A 17019-nucleotide genomic window follows, 5' to 3' on the forward strand; every position below is an offset into this window, starting at 1 on the left:
GCCTTGCCCGCAGCAGCACATGTGTCTCTTAGCAGCCACTGAAACAGCCACTTCCTCCCGCCTTCCTCTCTCCTGTCTCACAATCAGGAACCATTGATATTGGCCTGATGCAGATTTAGAGAGCATATTGGGGGAATTGGGTGGGCTGGAGCATGGTTATGCCATCCCCTTACCCTGTGGGTGGAGTCACTGCAGATGCAAGCTCCCAGTTGACCCTTTGGACCTTAGTCAGCTGCTCCTTCCCTCAGGCCAGGCAGCCCTTCCACAGAGGCAGAGTGAGCTGGGCGGGTGTTTGCACATTGGCCTTTCCTGACGGTTTATATATTGTTCTCTCTCTACTTAGAAAGTTCCACTTCCTCTTTGCGGAAAGTCGAGTTGTCAGTAGAGGGGGCTAGTTCTGGCTCAGGAGGAAGGGGAGGAGGAGGGTCAAAGGGATGGCTTTGGGGAGGACAGGTGATCACCAAGTTGCTGTGTGGCTGTGAGTGTTAGTGATCAGCCTTTGAGTCTCATGCTCCTCATTTAAAAAAGAAAGAACAGACCTCACAGTGTGGTTGAGGATTAAGGAAAGAAAATAAGGTTTATTAAACAGCATCTTGCATAAAAACATTGCATATACAGTGGTGACTGCTCATGAGCCAGGCTCAAGTTTGTGTGGGGTGTGGAGAGAGGGTGGTATCACCAGAACAGCGGCCAGGATGTGTGGGCCTCGGCGTTCCTTCTGCTCTGGCTCCAGTAAGTGCAGGTGTGGAGTTGTGAGACTGTGGGCATTTTGGGAGGAAATGCAAGAGAAGTAGAACCTAGAGCCATTGTATCCTTTTTTTAAGATCACACTCACAAATTTGGTGTCGGTGAGTGAGAGGCTGGTGTACACATCCCACCCGGAGGACCCAGGAAAGTAAGTGGACTGAACTCCTGGGCGGGGCGGGGCGGGGTAGTGGCTCCCCCTCCAGACTGCTCAGCCTCTCATCTCCAGCGCGCTCTCCTGCAGGACCGTGCTCACTCAGGAAGCTGTCATCACCGTGAAGGGAGTCAGCCTGGGCAGCTATCTGGAGAGTTTAATGGCCAACACGATATCGTCCAATGCAAAGAAGGTACCACCTCTCACTGTTGGGGGGGTGGCCAAAGGAGTGGGCATCCTACTGAGCCTATGCAATGGGGAGGGCCCCAGGCCTGCGGGTAACAGGCCAGCGAGGCAAGCCACCACTTCCAGCAGCAGCTGAGCTACCTGGGCTCTTAACAAGACAGACCCCACACATCCAGGACAAGTGTGGGCGTAGGCATGCAGGACACTCAGGATTTTTAGCAGTTTTGTATTTAACTGGCATTTTGAGTACCTCTGGCAGGATTTGGGAGTGAGCCTTGTGGAGGGACCCTGGGAAGGATGGGTGCCAGGGCCCAACTCTTTGCCAGGGCATACAGTCCCCTTTCTGCCATCCCCCGCTCTCCTTTCCCCCTTGGTTTCTGTCTGCGACCAATGGCACGGCACCTCAGCCTTCCCTTCCTAGTGCACTCAGGTCAGGGCTTGGCTGAGAGCTGTTTATGCTTGCATTTAGGCGCATTAGTCCAGTCACGATACAGGACCAGTCTGCCGTGTTTCTAGAAAAATCCAGACTTGAGGAAGGTTGAGAGTAGCTTAGCTCAGGATAGTGTCCCCCGCTTCCGACCCAGAGCAGCACTTATCACATCCACAGTGTGAGCCCAGAGGATAGACACACAACTCACTTTGTATGTCCATGGTCTGGCTTAGGGCAGGCCTGAGTGTTTGTGGAGAAGAATATTCTACGAGGAAGGCAACTCTCAGCAAGGACAGAGTCCCTTAGCCCTTTATGAGAAAAGTCAGGGGAGACTTGGTGAGGCTAAATGCAGGCCTCTCATTTCCTGTGTTTAGGGGCTGCTGTGCTGGAGGCCTGTTGAGAATCACGGCTTCTTCAGCGGTCGTTACCATCCCACAGCACCCCAGACCAGGTCAGGGGCGCCCCGGGGCAGCTAGCTACCTGCTGATGGTGGGGGAGATGGAGGTGGAGAGGTGGGTTACCCCACACCCGAGGTTCAGGAGTGGAGGTTAGGGGCCGCTCATGGAGGGGTTTGAGAGGCCTCAGGAGGTGACGGCAGGGATGGGGTGGGGCTCCGTGGAGCTCTGGCTGGGGCTCGAATTAGGTGTGCTGCCTGCCTTGTTTCTGGGCCTGGTGTCTCCTTTGCGTTCACCTGACCCGCGTAGCTTACTGTCTGCCCTTCGGTGAGACAGCAGGACGACCTCTGACAGCGCACTGGCTTCTCTCTGTGTTGCTTTAGGGCTGGGCCGCTATTGAGTGGATAATTGAAAATGCGGAACGCGCACTGAGCTAACGAGGCCTGCAGCGTCCCCTGTGCTTAGCGGCGGTAACTACAGGATTCCTGAACCGGGAGGATGTGGCGCCCACTGGGCTCCCAGCGGCGTGTGCGGCCTGCGTGCTGGGAGGGGTCTGCGGGATGCACCTCTGTGCGGGGCCCCGCCCTGTAGAGAAAGACCGAACTGGTTTCATCCTCGTCGTGATGCACCAGCTCGTTTTGTGGCGAGATTTGTGTTCAGGTTTGTCATCTCGTCTCCGAGGGCAGTTCGGCTTTTCCTGCAAGCGGTTCTCAGCACGCAGTCATGTGTTCTGGGACTGCTGTATCCTTAGCAGGAGGGTCTCACCAGCAGGTCCAGTGTGGAGGGCTGATCTGAAGGGGATTTTATTGGGAGTAAGACTGGAGTGCCTGCCCATGATCTTGTGCGGATGCCCTGGGCCCAGGTGTCAGCACTGTGACCAGTAGGTCACCCTTCCTGCTGCTGCCAGCCGTGTGCCATCACTGGCCCTTTGTTTTTAGTGCTCGAAGTCGTTTCCCAGCATCTCTTTGAGCTTCTCAAATACTCTTTGTTTTCTTCTCCTGAGCCTCTGGGGTGTCAGGGCAGATTTGATGCTGGTGTGGTCAGCAGTCATCTCTGCTTCATAAGGTCAGAGTTCACTGCTCCCTCTGCTGAGAGGATCCTTACTCTCCTGCCCTGGAACTCCTCCTACTCTTAGCTTTTCGAGCTCTGGCCCCACTTCCCACCCTCAGTTGGTCTGTCTGCAGCACATAAGCACACTTGGTGCTTCAGTCAGCAGGCATGAGCCCTGTGGCTTGGGCTCCTTTAAAGAGTTTCCTGCTTTTTGCCTAAGGCACTGATGCATAGGTTTGCCAGAACCTTCACCTTGAACCCAAGGTCATGGCCTTCTTCCTTGAATGCACCACTAAGCTGATCACAGGCAGAGAGCCTACCTGACTGCTGAGCATCCTACTTGCACGTGTGCATGTGTGTTTGGTGTGTGTCTGATGCTGTTGCTTTGTTGTGGACCCTATCACATTCTCTTGCCTCACAAACTAGAGCTCAGCTGCCTCAATCTTTAATCTGATGCCTCACCAAAATAAGAAAGAGAAGCGAAGGAAGAAGTGAGTCCGGAGCATGGTCCTGGCTGGACTAGGAGAGGCGGGAGCTCCTGGGTCACAGCCATCGTCACCAGCCACCATCAGGCTGGTCGGCCGTGACCTTACAGCACCGCAGGCCTGACCAGTGGCACTGCCCGTGGGGCCGACCTGCTGGGAGCAGGGCAGGCTGCTCAACTGCACGTTGAGCCTACGCGCCTACTCTGCTGAGCCTGAGCCTGGTTTGCTCAGACGGCTATGGGGCCTCATCTGTCTCCCCCTTTCAGTCTCGGTTCTCCTGTCGATTCTTGGGGTCTCGCTAAAGAGCTTTCTCTTTGCAGAGGATACCCTATTCCCCTCCCTTGCCCTTGATCCACAGGCTCACTGCCTGTCTCTTCACACATCTGGCCATCAGCTGTTACCTCAGACATAGCTGACGTGTGTCCCTGTCTTACCCCTTCACGGATCTGCACATGCTAGAGTCAGGCATCCACCCTGACGGGGACACAGGGACAGTTAGGATTGGCCTGGAGAGCCATTTGCTCTGTCCTCTGGCTGTGATGAGACTGTGTACACTGTCTGGTACCACCATCTGGACTGCAGCCTGGGCTGGTAGTTCCAAGCTCTCAGCTGTTCTGCTGACATCAAGGTACCTCCAACTAGGAGTTTTAATTTTCTCAATTTTCAAAAATAAAATTTTTGTGTGTTTTAAATGATAATTCTAGAGAAGCTCTCCTCCATAAAGGAGGGGTGGAACTGTATTCTACCACATTGTTTTAGATACTGCTTTTCCTTTGATATCAATACTTCCAATCCAAAATTAAAATTCATTTTTATCTTTGAGACTTTTATGCACATAGCTTTAAAGGTAAAATAGTTAAAAGATTTATGACAAAAACAATCCCTCTAACCCTTTCCACACAGCATGCTTCTACCCTTCTGTAGACTCTCTTGGCAGTTTTGGCATTTACTGTTAGATTCCTAAAATAAATGAGCATACTCTGCTATTTCTTGATTCAACAATTTTAGACAAAATCTGTTGACTTCCTGCTATGATAGATGGTTATTTTCTCTCTCACATCTTCCCATCTCCAGTATAGCTGTGTTGTAACTTATGGTTAAAATCACATTGTTTCTATAATTAAAACATACATAACTACTATTTATTACCAAGTGAAAAGCTATATGTTAATTACATTTTCTTTAAAAAAAAAAAAATTTATTTGACTGGGTCTGGTCTTAGTTGTAGCATGAGGGATCTTTAGTTGTGGTATATGGATCTAGTTCCCTGACCAGAGATGGAACCTGAGCCCCTGCTTTGGATCGCCAAGGGAGTCTCTATATTTTCTTTATGTAGCTTTTCTCCCCCTTGAAGGTAATGTCTTTTCCTTTTCATCTGTTTATTTTTTCAAAGTCCCTGGCTGAATGCCCCCATGTTCTTCACCTGCTCTCTGCAGCACCTTACAGTGTCCTCTGCTGCAGGTCAAACCCCATAGGTTACACACCCCTTTCTCACTTCCCTGGTGTTGTCCTTCCTGGAGGCCCATCTCACTCTGACTAGCAGCCAAATGGCTGTTGGCCTTTCTCCCCTCCTGGAGCCCTGTCCACTGGCCTCTCTGCCTCCTCTCTCTTTGACCATAAAATGGGGAAGGACATGCCACAGTAGCTTCCAGGACTTGGCACATCTGAAAATGTCCCTTCTCTTCCCACTCTTCACTCAAAGGTTGGTTGGACATATAAATGTAGATAAAAATACTTGGTCTCAGAATTTTGAAGGCACTGCTTCATTGTTTTCCACTTCACTTCCTGAGCCTCTGTATATGGCTTTATTTTTTTTCTCTCTGAAAGCTTTTAGGGTCTCTTTGTCTCTGATGTGAAATTTCATACAGCCAAGCCTTGTTGAAGTGATCTTTTAAAAGCGCTCTGTGCTGCACTGCGCATGTTAAATTCCTGGCTGTGGTGCTGTGCTACAAGTATGTGAGACGTTACTGAAAAAGTGGGTGAAGGGTATGAAGCTTCCAGTAAGTCTACATTAATTTCAAAATTAAAGGTTAAAAATTTTCAAAAATAGTGACATCATGGAAAATGGCAGAGGTGGGTGCTCTGAGAATCAATCCTCCTATTGAAACAAACAATAAGCTGGCCAAAAAAACAAAACCAAAACAACGGAATCAACTTTTGTAGAACTCTGGATTTTAGTCAAGATACCTAAACTAACCAGTAGGGTGTTGAATGAATCTTAATTAACCCACTCTGCAGATTTTGGACTTGGCAGCCTTCAAAATTAGGGCAGCCAATTCCTTAAAATAAATCCCTATGTGAAAGAAAACTCTGGAAGAAAATTGTGGCTATTTTGACCTATGTGAAATGATACCTGATACCTCATTATAGTTTTGATTTGCATTCCTCTGATAGTTAAGTGATGTTGGTGTCCTATGGGTTTTTTTGGCCATCTGTATCCTTTTTTTGGAGAAATGTCTGTTTAAATCTTCTGTCCATTTTTTGATTGGGTTGTACTGTTTGATACAGAGCTGCATGAGCTGTTTGTGTATTTTATAGATTAATCCCTTGTGACCCCAGCTTTGGAAGAGTGGAGTCTTAACCACGGGACCACCAGGGAGGTCTGCCATTGGTAATTTGGTATGGATTGCATTGGGTAATACAGTAATTTTGACAACATTGATTCTTCCAATCAAGAACATGTCTTTCCATCTGTTTGTATCATCTCTGATTTCTTTTATTAGCATTTTATAAGTTTCAGAGTACAGGTTTGTTGTCTCTTCAGATATGTTTATTCCTATTTTATGTATCTTGATGAGATGGTAGATGGGATTGTTTCCTTAATTTCTCTTTCTGATCTTTTGCTGTTATTGCACAGGAATACAAGAGATTTCTGTACATTAATTTTGTATGCCGCAACTTTACCGAAGTCATCGATAAGCTCTAGCAGTTTTCTGGTAGCATCTTTAGGATTTTCTTTGTGTAGTGTGATGTCATCTGCCAACAGTAAGTTTTACTTCTTTTCCAATTTGGATTCTTTTTTATTTTTCTTCTCTGATTGCCATGGTTAGCACTTCCAACACCATGCTGAATGAAAGTCACAACAGTGGATATCTTTGTCTTATTCCTGATCCTAGAGGGAATGCTCTTAGCTCTTTACCCTTGAGAATGATGTTAGCTGTAGGTTTGTTGTATGTGGTGTTTAATATGTTGTGGTCAGTTTCCTCAATGCCTGCTCTCATTATCTTTTGGAAGGAATCAAAACCAAGGTCTAAGCACTGGCCCAGACAATTCTGATCCAGGTGTCATCAGACCACACTTTGGGGGATGTTGGGTCCCCTCTCTCCTGGAAATCTGTTTCCAGGAAGGTGTTCTTGACTGATACCAGGTCGCAGCTTACTATAAATTCCTAGAGGTTTATATCACTTTGGACCATTTTTTCTAAACTATTCATGTACATATTTTTCTGATCAGAAGCAGAGATGAGATGTTTATTTTGCATGCACAGCCCTTGGTACTCACTGAGTATGTGGTGACTTGAGAACTGGGTTCAGAATCATAGCCCTCAGTGGGGAAGGCAGGTGGAGAGAAAGCAGGGCTATGAGCACAGGGCTGGACCTCACATGTGATGCTGGGCTAGTGGTTTGACCTTGGGCAAATGCCCACCTGGCTACATTCCCATCTTTCGGATAGACAACAAGTGCATGCACAGCACCTGCTTCAGAACCGAGTATCAGGATTGTGGCTGAGAGTGCTTCACACAGTACCTGGTGTGGAAAAGTGCTTGAAACCAAGCAGGATCTTGTTGGGTCTTCCTGGTGACAGACCTCGCCATCCTGTGTTCCCCACCTCTCGTTGGTAGAAAAACATTAGCCTCTTAGCCCTTGCCCAATTTCCAGAGCAGATTTAATCAGAGAAGTGCAAAAATGGAGAAGCAAGTGCAGCAGTCAAGCAAGTCAAAGCAATGATAGTTTAGTCATTAAAGTCAGGGACCTTTAGTTCCTCCTCAAGGGCTATAGGTAATATTCTGAGCCCTACCCTGAGATGATTTGCCAATAGTAACCCCCATGAAGTGGAGAAGTTAGCTGCATGCTGACAATCAGCAGGCAGACCCCTCGAGTGGTTGGAACCAGATGGTTGATGATGTAGAGTCTAGAAATACCACCCTGTACTGCACCACCCACCAGTCAGGGCAAACGTCCACAAGTGATCAGGCACCCCTGACCTCCCTTACCTTGCCTTTAAAAACGCTTCCCTGGGGGCTTCCCTGATGGTCCAGTGGCTAAGACTCCATGTTCCCAATGCAGGGGGCCTGGGTTTGATCCCTGGTCAGGAAGCTAGATCCCACATGCTGCGACTGAAGATCCTGCATCCTACAACTAAGACCTGGCACAGTCAAATAAAATAAATATTTTAAAATATATATAAAAAAATAAAAATGCTTACCTGAAAGCTGTCAGGGAGTTTGGGTGTTTGGTCACAAGCTGCCCGTTCTCTGTGCTAACTCTGGGCTGGTGTCCTGCAGTAAATGCTGCACTTTCCTTCACAGCCTGGAGTCGGCAGGGTGGTTTTGCTGTGCATCGGGTGAGTGAAATCAGCAATATGCTCAACTACTGGGAGCTAATATTGGCTACTAAAAACCAGCAAAACATTTAAAAACATATTATCTAATATAAAGCTTGTCTTCATATCTTCCCTTATTTTCTTTTCTTGGCCAAACTGTTTTAATATGACAAATTTGAAGTCGTTTGGGATGTTTTATTTCAGCCCAGTTGGCACATACATTTTAATCAAAATGTTATGATTAGTAAGCATTAACTACCATCCTTTGAAAGGGGCATTAGTAAAAAGGTCCTGAGTATGAGCTCAGTGCTGATGCACACATGATTTGCATTCACACAGCAGTTCGATTATAGGTCTCCAGGGTCTCTGATATCTGACTACCGATGTGTTAATGGAAAAAGCTGGTCCAGAGGCCGGGCTGTGCATGGTGGCTCCACCAGGGCTCTGGAGTGGACAGGAGCCTGGAGAGGACCATCTGGTGAGTGGCATTTATAAGAGGGGTTTCTGCAGGCTCCAGGGAACCAGCAGCTGCAGAAGCTGCTGCCTCAAACCTCCCAATTCTAATCAGCTACCTTTGGGCTGCAGTGACTTCTGACTTTGGGTTGTACTCCTGCCTTAAAGGAAGAACATGGCTGTCCGTGGCACTTACGTGGTAAAGAGCACTGACTACACACTATGTCAGTTGTTTGGAAGACATGTTAATGGTTCTATCTTTGTATTGTTGACTTATTCTCATTTCCATATTGAACCTGCTCATTCATCCATTCACTCCAGAAACATTTATTGAGCACCTGTTGTATGCAAGATAGTTTTCCAAATCTAGGGACGTAGCAGCGAAGAAATCTGACAAAGATCTGTGTCTTCATGAAACAGTGTAGTAGATGCGGTGGAGGAAAGAGGAGCAGCAGCAGGTACTGCAGACACGGGAGTCCAGAAACTACCAGAAGCAGCTGTGCCAGGGGAGGGGGCACATTCTGTGCAGCCATGTGAGGCAGAAGCAGGAGGTGAACAGTGGCATGAATGACAGGAGGGCTCCAATCCACTACTGCACCTGCTCACTGATGGAGTTTCACAGGGAAAGAGCATATGCCTGGCCCTGGATGTTTTTAATCAGGGCTGAGCGGGCCAAAGAAATAAGCTTCTGGGCTGGGATCCCTTACCAGAATGGGAGGTGTAGACTAAGACTCCCCCACCCCGCCCCGTGGGTGTGGTAACCGTTTGTTTTTTATTAAGCTGAACAGCAAGATTTGTGTGTACATTTGTTTCCATTTAATGCAATTAAACAGTCTGTTACATGTACCCACTCCCCACCCTACCCAGCCACTCGATTCCCTTCACATCTGCAGTGGGACACGTCACGCAGCGGGGCACGTGTCACACTGCAGGACGAGACCTACCAAAACAGACCATGCCTTTGCATCCAGCAGGTTGGGAGATGAACCGCAGTAATTGGATGGTGCCTGCACAAAACAGCAGGTGAAAAGGGGGTTGTTTGTTTTTTGCTTGTTATTAATATATGTCAATGCATCTGTCTTTTTAAATTTTGGGAGATGAACTCAGATTTTTTTACAGCAAATAGTAAAACTGAACCTCTCTTTGCCATAATCACGTTTGTCAATACAGAGAAGTACTGTTTAATGACACTTGGCTTCGGTGAAAGGGCGAGTGTGAACTGCAGAGATCCCTCCCACTTTCTGTTCCATGACTTGGGCTCTCAGTGACTCTGCTCAGTGTCTGCAGCATGGGTACTCTGACCCCACATCATGTTTCTCCTGATTAAAGTGACCCAGAGACCACCTCATCCAGCACCCTCACTGCTGAAGTCAGGAAGCACTGCTGCGGTCTTCCCAAGGTGTGAGGACTGAGGGTTGTTCCACTGCCAAGCTGGAGCAACTGAGTCAGAGCCAGTTTTCATATTTGAGACCAGACTCTACTTCACTAATTTATGCTTGTTTTTTCCCCCCAATTACCAAGGTGGAAGCCCTTAGGTCCTACAGAGCTCTCTCTGCCAGTAGCTACCATTGTGGAGCAGAGTGAGCCCCAGTTCCTACCATGAAGCTGTGTCCACCACCAGATGCACTGTGAAGAATACCTCAGGCTGCTGCAGGGAGCCACACAGAAGTGGGGATGTCTAGCCATTAAGTTCACGGTGCTTAGTTCAAGTTCACAATCTATGGGTCTGACTCCTGAGATGACCTTGTGGTAGGAAGACCCAAGTCATCTTCCCTTTCTTGTGGACAGCTGAAATCTTCTCAGGCATCTTCTACTTTTGGGGTGTCCAAGATCAAAATTTCTTCCCTTTAAACTAGAAGCTACTTTGTTTTCTGTTTCACGTTCGGCTCTTCTGCAGGAGCTACACTGTTAAGGAGGTCTGTCCACCTTTGCAGAATCGTGCTGCTCCCCCTTCCTTCTCTGTGATTTCCCACAGCTTTTATAATTTACTGAGGAATTTGATACTCAGGTAAGCTTTCCAGAAATCCTCTCTTTGGCATTCCCACTCTCCCAAACACTGCGCTCCCAGCAAAGTTTGGATGTGACCTTTTCTGCTGTGTCACCACAGGGGAAGGAACAGGGGAGGTAGGTCAGGGACTGACTGACAGTTCCTGCAATGACAGGACACCAAGGCCAAGAAGAACATGCAGAAGGGTGCCTTCCAGTGAGGCTGCCCCTCTGTGCTGACTGCTCCATAGGGGAGGAAGTTCCCTCCTTCCTTCAGCTTATAGATGCATCAGAGCTGCTCTGAGAGCATCCCAAAACAGGAACCACCGTCAGGCCCCCAGGTGAGTGGAACATCCAGGTGATCCCTCAGCTTCTAAGCCCCAGGGACACAAGTGACCACCTTGATGCCCCAGCTTTCAGGAGCCTGCTTCACAAGTACTGTGTCCTGTCAGTGCTGGAGCCCTTTCACGTCCTCTGCTTCATAGTGCACATGTAAGAGGCAGGTTGTGCCACTGGCATCAAAACCCCACAGCAAAAACAGCTGGAGAATGTTCCACATAGTGACATCTATTCTAAAATACATCAATATACACACCATGCACAGTTTAGTGGAACAAGGTGGGACAGCACTGTGAATTCAATCTGCCAGGTAACTGCACCTGAGCATTTAACTAGTGTAAGCAAAGCTTTATATTAAGTAGCTTCTTAGCTCTTCAATTTTTTTTTTTTTTTTGGATGAGCCAAAGGAGACATTTCTAGATGTATGAGGCCAGCATGAGGGGAAAAGGCACATTCTGATAGCTGTGTGTATGTATGTATGCACACACTGCAGAGAGCAGAACTGTGGGCCCTGACACATCAGTTTGTAATCCAGCCCTTACCCACAACAGTTCTTATGGAGTTCTAGACTAATGATTTGCAACTCTACAGCTTCTCCTCACCAGGGGCCGGAAAGGAGAAAGAAAGACGCAGTTGAATAAGGGAGGCCCAGAGCTTCCCTTCCTGGTTCCGATGTCTGCAGAACCTAGGAGCTGTTAACAAGGCAAGGACTGTGCCCTGGACTCAGTCAGTGAGCATATGGATTACGAGCTGAGGTCTTGTCACACACCTGTCACAGGTACCTAGTGCAAGAAGAGCTTAAAATACATCTGGCAAATAAGTAATGGATCAGTATCACCTAAGGTTTAAGACACGTAAAGGGCCAAGGATGCTCTCTAGTTAACATAAAGACAGGACCTTCATAAACTCATTCTGGGTTTAAAATCAAGCCTTTAAGAGCTACAACAAGAAATTTGTTTCATGGGACATTTTAAGAACACATACCATAAGGAATTCTATTTAGGAAAAAAAAAGCTTTATGTTTCTCAACATAGTATAACTGTGGAGACAAATTATCTGTAGATTTTAGTTTCCTACCCTGCAAGGTGACAAAGGCAGGCTGCTTGGTGACACAGCAGAGTTACAGTGGCAGCTCATTTTCATTTATTTTTCCAGTATGGTCCTTGCAGGTTGTATTTCTCAAGCTGATCGTCAACTGCTGATGTCACACAAATGTATCTTGTGTTTCCAACCTAGGTGGTTTCAAACAGCTAGTCACCAAAAGATAACACCATTTTATAATAAGAACTCCACACGGAACGTATGATGGAAAGTCATTTATTTTCTTCTCAATAAATTTTAAAAGACTTTAATAATGGAAAATGTTTGGTAGCATCATGTTACGCTGAATACCAGCAGTGTCTGGACTTTATACACGCAAGAAGCCAGGTCAACGTGTACACATTTCTCCATGGCCCTTCAACAGTTCTGCATGTACAAAATTGTCTGCTGTTTTGCTCTAGCAAATAGCAACATAATTTAAAACTTTCCTATGTGACACCTAAAATCCAGTCTGACATTTATTAATACCGTTAGAAAAATAAGAGTCTTAAAAAATTCATGGCATGAATTCACGGTGCTGACCACACGATATGAGTTTATGAGATCATGGGATCTCATCAAATGTAAGATCATTTTAAAAACTCCTACATGACAACTTTCTGGTTTAATTTGAAAGGCTTAAGACTTGAAATCTAGACTATTAAGTTGATGTAGTTAACTTTTACTTCTGTTGGGAGAGTTAATTCTTATTTTCCACTGAATGAATGCCCTCCAAATACCAATAAATATATTACAGTATTTACAAGCTTTGCTATCTTTCCTGACACTGACAGAAAGTTAAACTGTGAGAAGTTAAAGTGTTCTCAGCCTGGAGGGAGAGGGCGAGAATGAGGGCCGGCGCACAGACACACATCAGATTCCACCCAAGGCCAGCCAGCGACGCTGTCGTCAGACCGGAAGTAAGTGCCCAAAGCAGCACAAAGAGCAGCCTGGGATCCAGGAAGGAGGGAGGGAGGGCAGGGGCAAGGCAAGGACTGTGAAAGCATGCCCCACAGGCCAGCAGTGGATGACCCTCTGGAATTACCAGTTTGGTTGAGGTGGCAGACACACACCATGGATGTGGGAGGAATGAGTGCGGGGATTTGTTTGGCATCAGAAAGGGATGCGGATTTGATTTCTACAATCTCAGCTGTGCCATGTGCCCTTTTCTACCCTTTCTGCAAACTGTCCCATGGAAACCTGCCACTCACGATGTCCCAATAGCTGAACAGTGTCACAAACCTGGAGCAGTGAAGTCAAGGACCACGTGGGCAAGATTTTGACATGTGAATGGGATTCTCATTTGGGGGGAGGGGTTAGCTTTTTGTGTTTTATAAACACCTATAAACTAGTCATTATTTTAAAAAGCACACTCTCCTGGGTCTGTTTTTTCCACAGACACAAACACCCGCCCCTCACTGTCTTCCTTGTTGTACCTGATCTGGGGATGGTCTAGAGGCGAAACCGTACCTTGGAAAACTGTACAAACAAGACTCACTCAATGTAACATTTGAAGCTCTTACCCGAGCCTCTTTAAAACAGTGTAAATATTTCCATAATAAGGGTTTTCTGGTGGCCCACTTTTACATGCAAATACAAAGTGTTAACATGCATTAATTACTTTAGTCAGTTGGTAAAGTTTATTTTGTAAGTAATTTTAAGCAATTTACTAATTTATAAATTTCAACCATGAAAAACCACTACCAGAGCAGTTCTGAGGTATTACTGTTAATTCCCTATAGAAATGTTGAGGGGGCGTGAAATGACTGCCATGCCTTTTGGTGAGCAATGCTGTCTCCAGCGCTCACTGCAGATGTGTCCCAAAGAGCGTCAGAAAGCGGCCTGGCGCATTAACCAGGCTTGTGAATGTGACTGGCTGGTCACCACCAAGCCAACCAGAACAATAGAGAGGTGCCATGGAACGGACCACACAGCTGAGAAATGACAGGTGTATAGTGCTGCCTCCAGCTTGTCTTCATCAAAGCCCACCCCACCCACTCAAGTCGCTTACAAGGAAAACGTGTGCAAAAAGCATCCAAAAAGCTTATCAGCAGGTTAATTTTCTAGTAGTTTTAAAAGACTAGACCATGGTTTTCCTTTAAAATTCATTTATAAAAATAAATTTCAGTTTGAGACCTTATGTACCAAATTGTGGCTTAATTTAGTCATGATGGTGAGACTATAAAGTTATGAAAATTGTGGCTGGAAAGGTGCGTGCTCTAGCTCGCTCCCTGTGGTGCTCACAGCCCTTCTTCTGGTGAAAGTACTGAGCTTCTGGACAAACTTCTACCCTGCCTTTGTCCCATGATGCCACAAAACTTTCTTAGACCTCCAACACAGAACTACTAGTAACTGTAATACATTCAAGATAAGGACAGCCTAGCAGTTGCTCAGGAGACACTGCCTTGCTGCCCAGGGACACAGGCACCCACCCTGGGCCTACAGCTCAGATGCTTTGTCCTGGGAGGCAGTGGAGAGCCCCTCCCAAGTGTCTCAGAGCAACAATAACTTAAAACCAGTTTGAGGCACAGGCAAACCTTTGCAGGGTCTGTGTGCATCAGGTAGGAACACTGTCAGTGGAAATGCCAATATGACTTACTGCTTAGACCGTGCTGGCCTCTAGGCCTGTGCTAGACTGATTCCTCACACGAGAACCTTTCTGCCTTAGTCAGAACATTATTTCAGGCACAATAGAGAACTAAGAGGAAAAGTTTCTGGCCTCTAAATCTATAATCACACAAACGTTTCAAACTACTGTCCTCTTAGTGCAGATGAGCAACTGGCAATTGGTCACGTGTTATCAATTGACATGAACACAGCATTTAGTCTGTGGAACAATGCAACACAGCAAAACCCTGATTCTCATGCAAACCCGAGCCAGTTAACCACGGTGAGGAGACAGTGACAGCCCGCTCAGTGTCCTCACAGGAACCCGACTCCGCACAGGAAGGCACAGGGCTCAGACCTCACTGATGGTCCTCTCTGAGGGGCAGTACTCTGACGGGCCTGCTGAGGACACGTAGAAGGACTGCGTCTTCCTCTTCAATCGGGCTCTCTTGTTGGCCAACACCAGACTATGGCGGCTTGAGCTGATGATTTCAGAAATGAACTTTTTGCAGTCCACACACACCTCCATAGCACTCCAGTCCTCCACCAGCTCTTTGGGAAATTGGAGTTCTTCATCTGATTTGTCCACCGACTTGGATTTTGAGGACAATCTTGAAAAAAACATTTAAAATATCCATTATTGGCAGAGGAGCCAAGATGGTGGAGGAATAGGACGGGGAGACCACTTTCTCTCATACAAATTCATCAAAAGAATAACTGAACGCAGAGCAAACTTCACAGAACAACTTCTGATCGCTAGCTGAGGTCATCAGGCGCCCAGAAAAGCAACCCATTGTCTTCGAAAGGAGGTAGGACAAAATATAAAAGATAAAAAGAGAGACAAAAGAGCTAAGGACGGAGATCCGTCCAGGGAAGGGAGAATAGAGGAAATTTCCAAACACCAGGAAACCCTCGCACTGGCGGGTCTGGGGGAAGTGTTTGAATCTAGGAGGGCAACCTGACTGGGGGCAGGGAACAACAAATAAAACCCACAGATTACCTGCCTAAAAGCAACTCCCAGCAGAAAAGTACCCCAGACGCCCGCATCCGCCACCAGCAAGTGGGGGCAGAACTGAGAGGAGCGGGCAGCATTGCTTAGGGTAAGGACCGGGCCTGAGTGCCCTGAGGACAATCGGAGGGAGCTTTGTGAGTTACCAACTTTTGTGGGACAGCAAGAGAGAGAAAATTAACCGGCCCGAACACACTGCCAGCCGTTCGCAGAACAAACGGACCGAGCAAGTCTAGAGAAGAGCTTGCAGGCGACTGACCGGCCCAGCCCGACAGAGGCTGGAGGCAGCGGGGAGGGGAAAGGGGCAGGCTCGGCCCCAAGGACCCCATCCCCTACTGCACTGCAAACAGGCCTCCAGTTCCTAATCAAAGACCTCCTGAGATTCTGGATGGTCGACATCCACCGGGAGGGTCACGGTGAGACACAGGGCGCAGGCACCCAACCAGCGCGGGCGGGGACTGGGGCTGGGGCCGCGGAGGGGAGAAGGCGCACTCACTCGACTGGTGCGGGCTGAAACTGAGACTGGGACCGCGGAGGGGAGATGGCGCACTGCACCCAGGGAGAGTGCGCCCGTCAAGCTCCTGGCTGCCTGAGCCGCTCTGACGGGGAAGGCACTGAGAGCAGGCGCAGCTTTTTGCTCCGCGCTTTTGTGGAACACCCGAGGGCTGGAACCTCGCGCAGCGCGGGGCGCGCTCCATATAGAACAGCCGGGAGCCTGAGCAGCGCAGACGGAGAAAGCAGCGTCAGCCCCTCCCCCCACCACGACGGAACTAGCTACCTGAATAAGAGTCCACCTCCGCCCGCCTGTGTCAGGGTGGAAATTAGGCACTGAAGAGACCGGCAAACAGAAGCCAAATAAACAAAGGGAACCGCTTCAGAAGGGACCGGTGCAACAGATTAAAGTCCCTGTAGATAACACCGACTACACTGGAAGGGGCCTGTAGATATCAAGAAGTGTAAGCTGGAAGGAGGAGCTATCTGAAACTGAACCGAACCCACACTGACCGCAACAGCTCCAGAGAAATTCCTAGATATATTTTTACTTTTTTTAAGTAAGAAAAAAAAAATGTTTTTTTCTTTTTTATTTTTCCTCTTTTATTTTCTTTTAAAATTCCCTATTACTCCCCCATTACTCCTTAACTTTCATTTTCATAGATTTTTATGATTTTTTTTAATTAGGAAAACTTTTTTCTTTTTTTTTCCTTTTTCTCTTCTATTTTCTATTTTTCTTTTTCTCTTATTTCCTTTTAAAGTCCTCTATTACTCCTCTACTACTCCTTAATTTTCATTTTAATTACACTATAACCTTACAAAAAAAAAAAAAGCCCTATTTTTAAACCGACCTTCATATATATTTCAAAAACTTTTTTGTGTGTTTTTTGTTTTTAATATAGTATTTTTAAAGAGTCTAACCTCTGCTCTAGATTTTTAATCTTTGTTTTTCAGTATATGATATAAATTGTGGATATTTAAGAATCCAATATTCAGTTCCCATTTTTATTCAGGAGTGTGTTGATTATTCTCTCCCAATCTTGACTCTCCGTTTTCTACCTCAGAAC

The 17019-nt window shown here is 47.0% G+C and overlaps 2 protein-coding genes across 9 annotated transcripts in view; one reads left to right on the forward strand and one right to left on the reverse strand.

The window, feature by feature from the left end:
• The window catches only part of PRELID3A (PRELI domain containing 3A), a 47667-nt gene extending 34455 nt beyond the window's left edge, over positions 1 to 13212 (forward strand). For 2 of the 7 annotated variants that reach the window (XM_061131406.1, XM_061131407.1), the window contains exons 4-9: positions 825 to 895; positions 974 to 1091; positions 1889 to 1965; positions 2293 to 11542; positions 12639 to 12764; positions 13069 to 13212. In XM_061131406.1, the coding sequence (XP_060987389.1) occupies positions 825 to 895; positions 974 to 1091; positions 1889 to 1965; positions 2293 to 2317 (291 nt within the window). In that variant the 3' untranslated portion in view covers positions 2318 to 11542; positions 12639 to 12764; positions 13069 to 13212. The remainder of the gene's footprint in view (positions 1 to 824; positions 896 to 973; positions 1092 to 1888; positions 1966 to 2292; positions 11543 to 12638; positions 12765 to 13068) is intronic. The other 5 variants (XM_061131409.1, XM_061131403.1, XM_061131408.1 and 2 more) reach the window with 5 other exon arrangements.
• The window catches only part of SPIRE1 (spire type actin nucleation factor 1), a 168562-nt gene continuing 163610 nt past the window's right edge, over positions 12068 to 17019 (reverse strand). For both annotated transcript variants that reach the window (XM_061131401.1, XM_061131402.1), the window contains one exon: positions 12068 to 15062. In XM_061131401.1, coding sequence (XP_060987384.1) covers positions 14804 to 15062 — 259 coding nt within the window. In that variant the 3' untranslated portion in view covers positions 12068 to 14803. The remainder of the gene's footprint in view (positions 15063 to 17019) is intronic.

Source organism: Dama dama, chromosome 27 (assembly GCF_033118175.1).
Source record: "Dama dama isolate Ldn47 chromosome 27, ASM3311817v1, whole genome shotgun sequence".
NCBI classification, from domain to species: domain Eukaryota; kingdom Metazoa; phylum Chordata; class Mammalia; order Artiodactyla; family Cervidae; genus Dama; species Dama dama.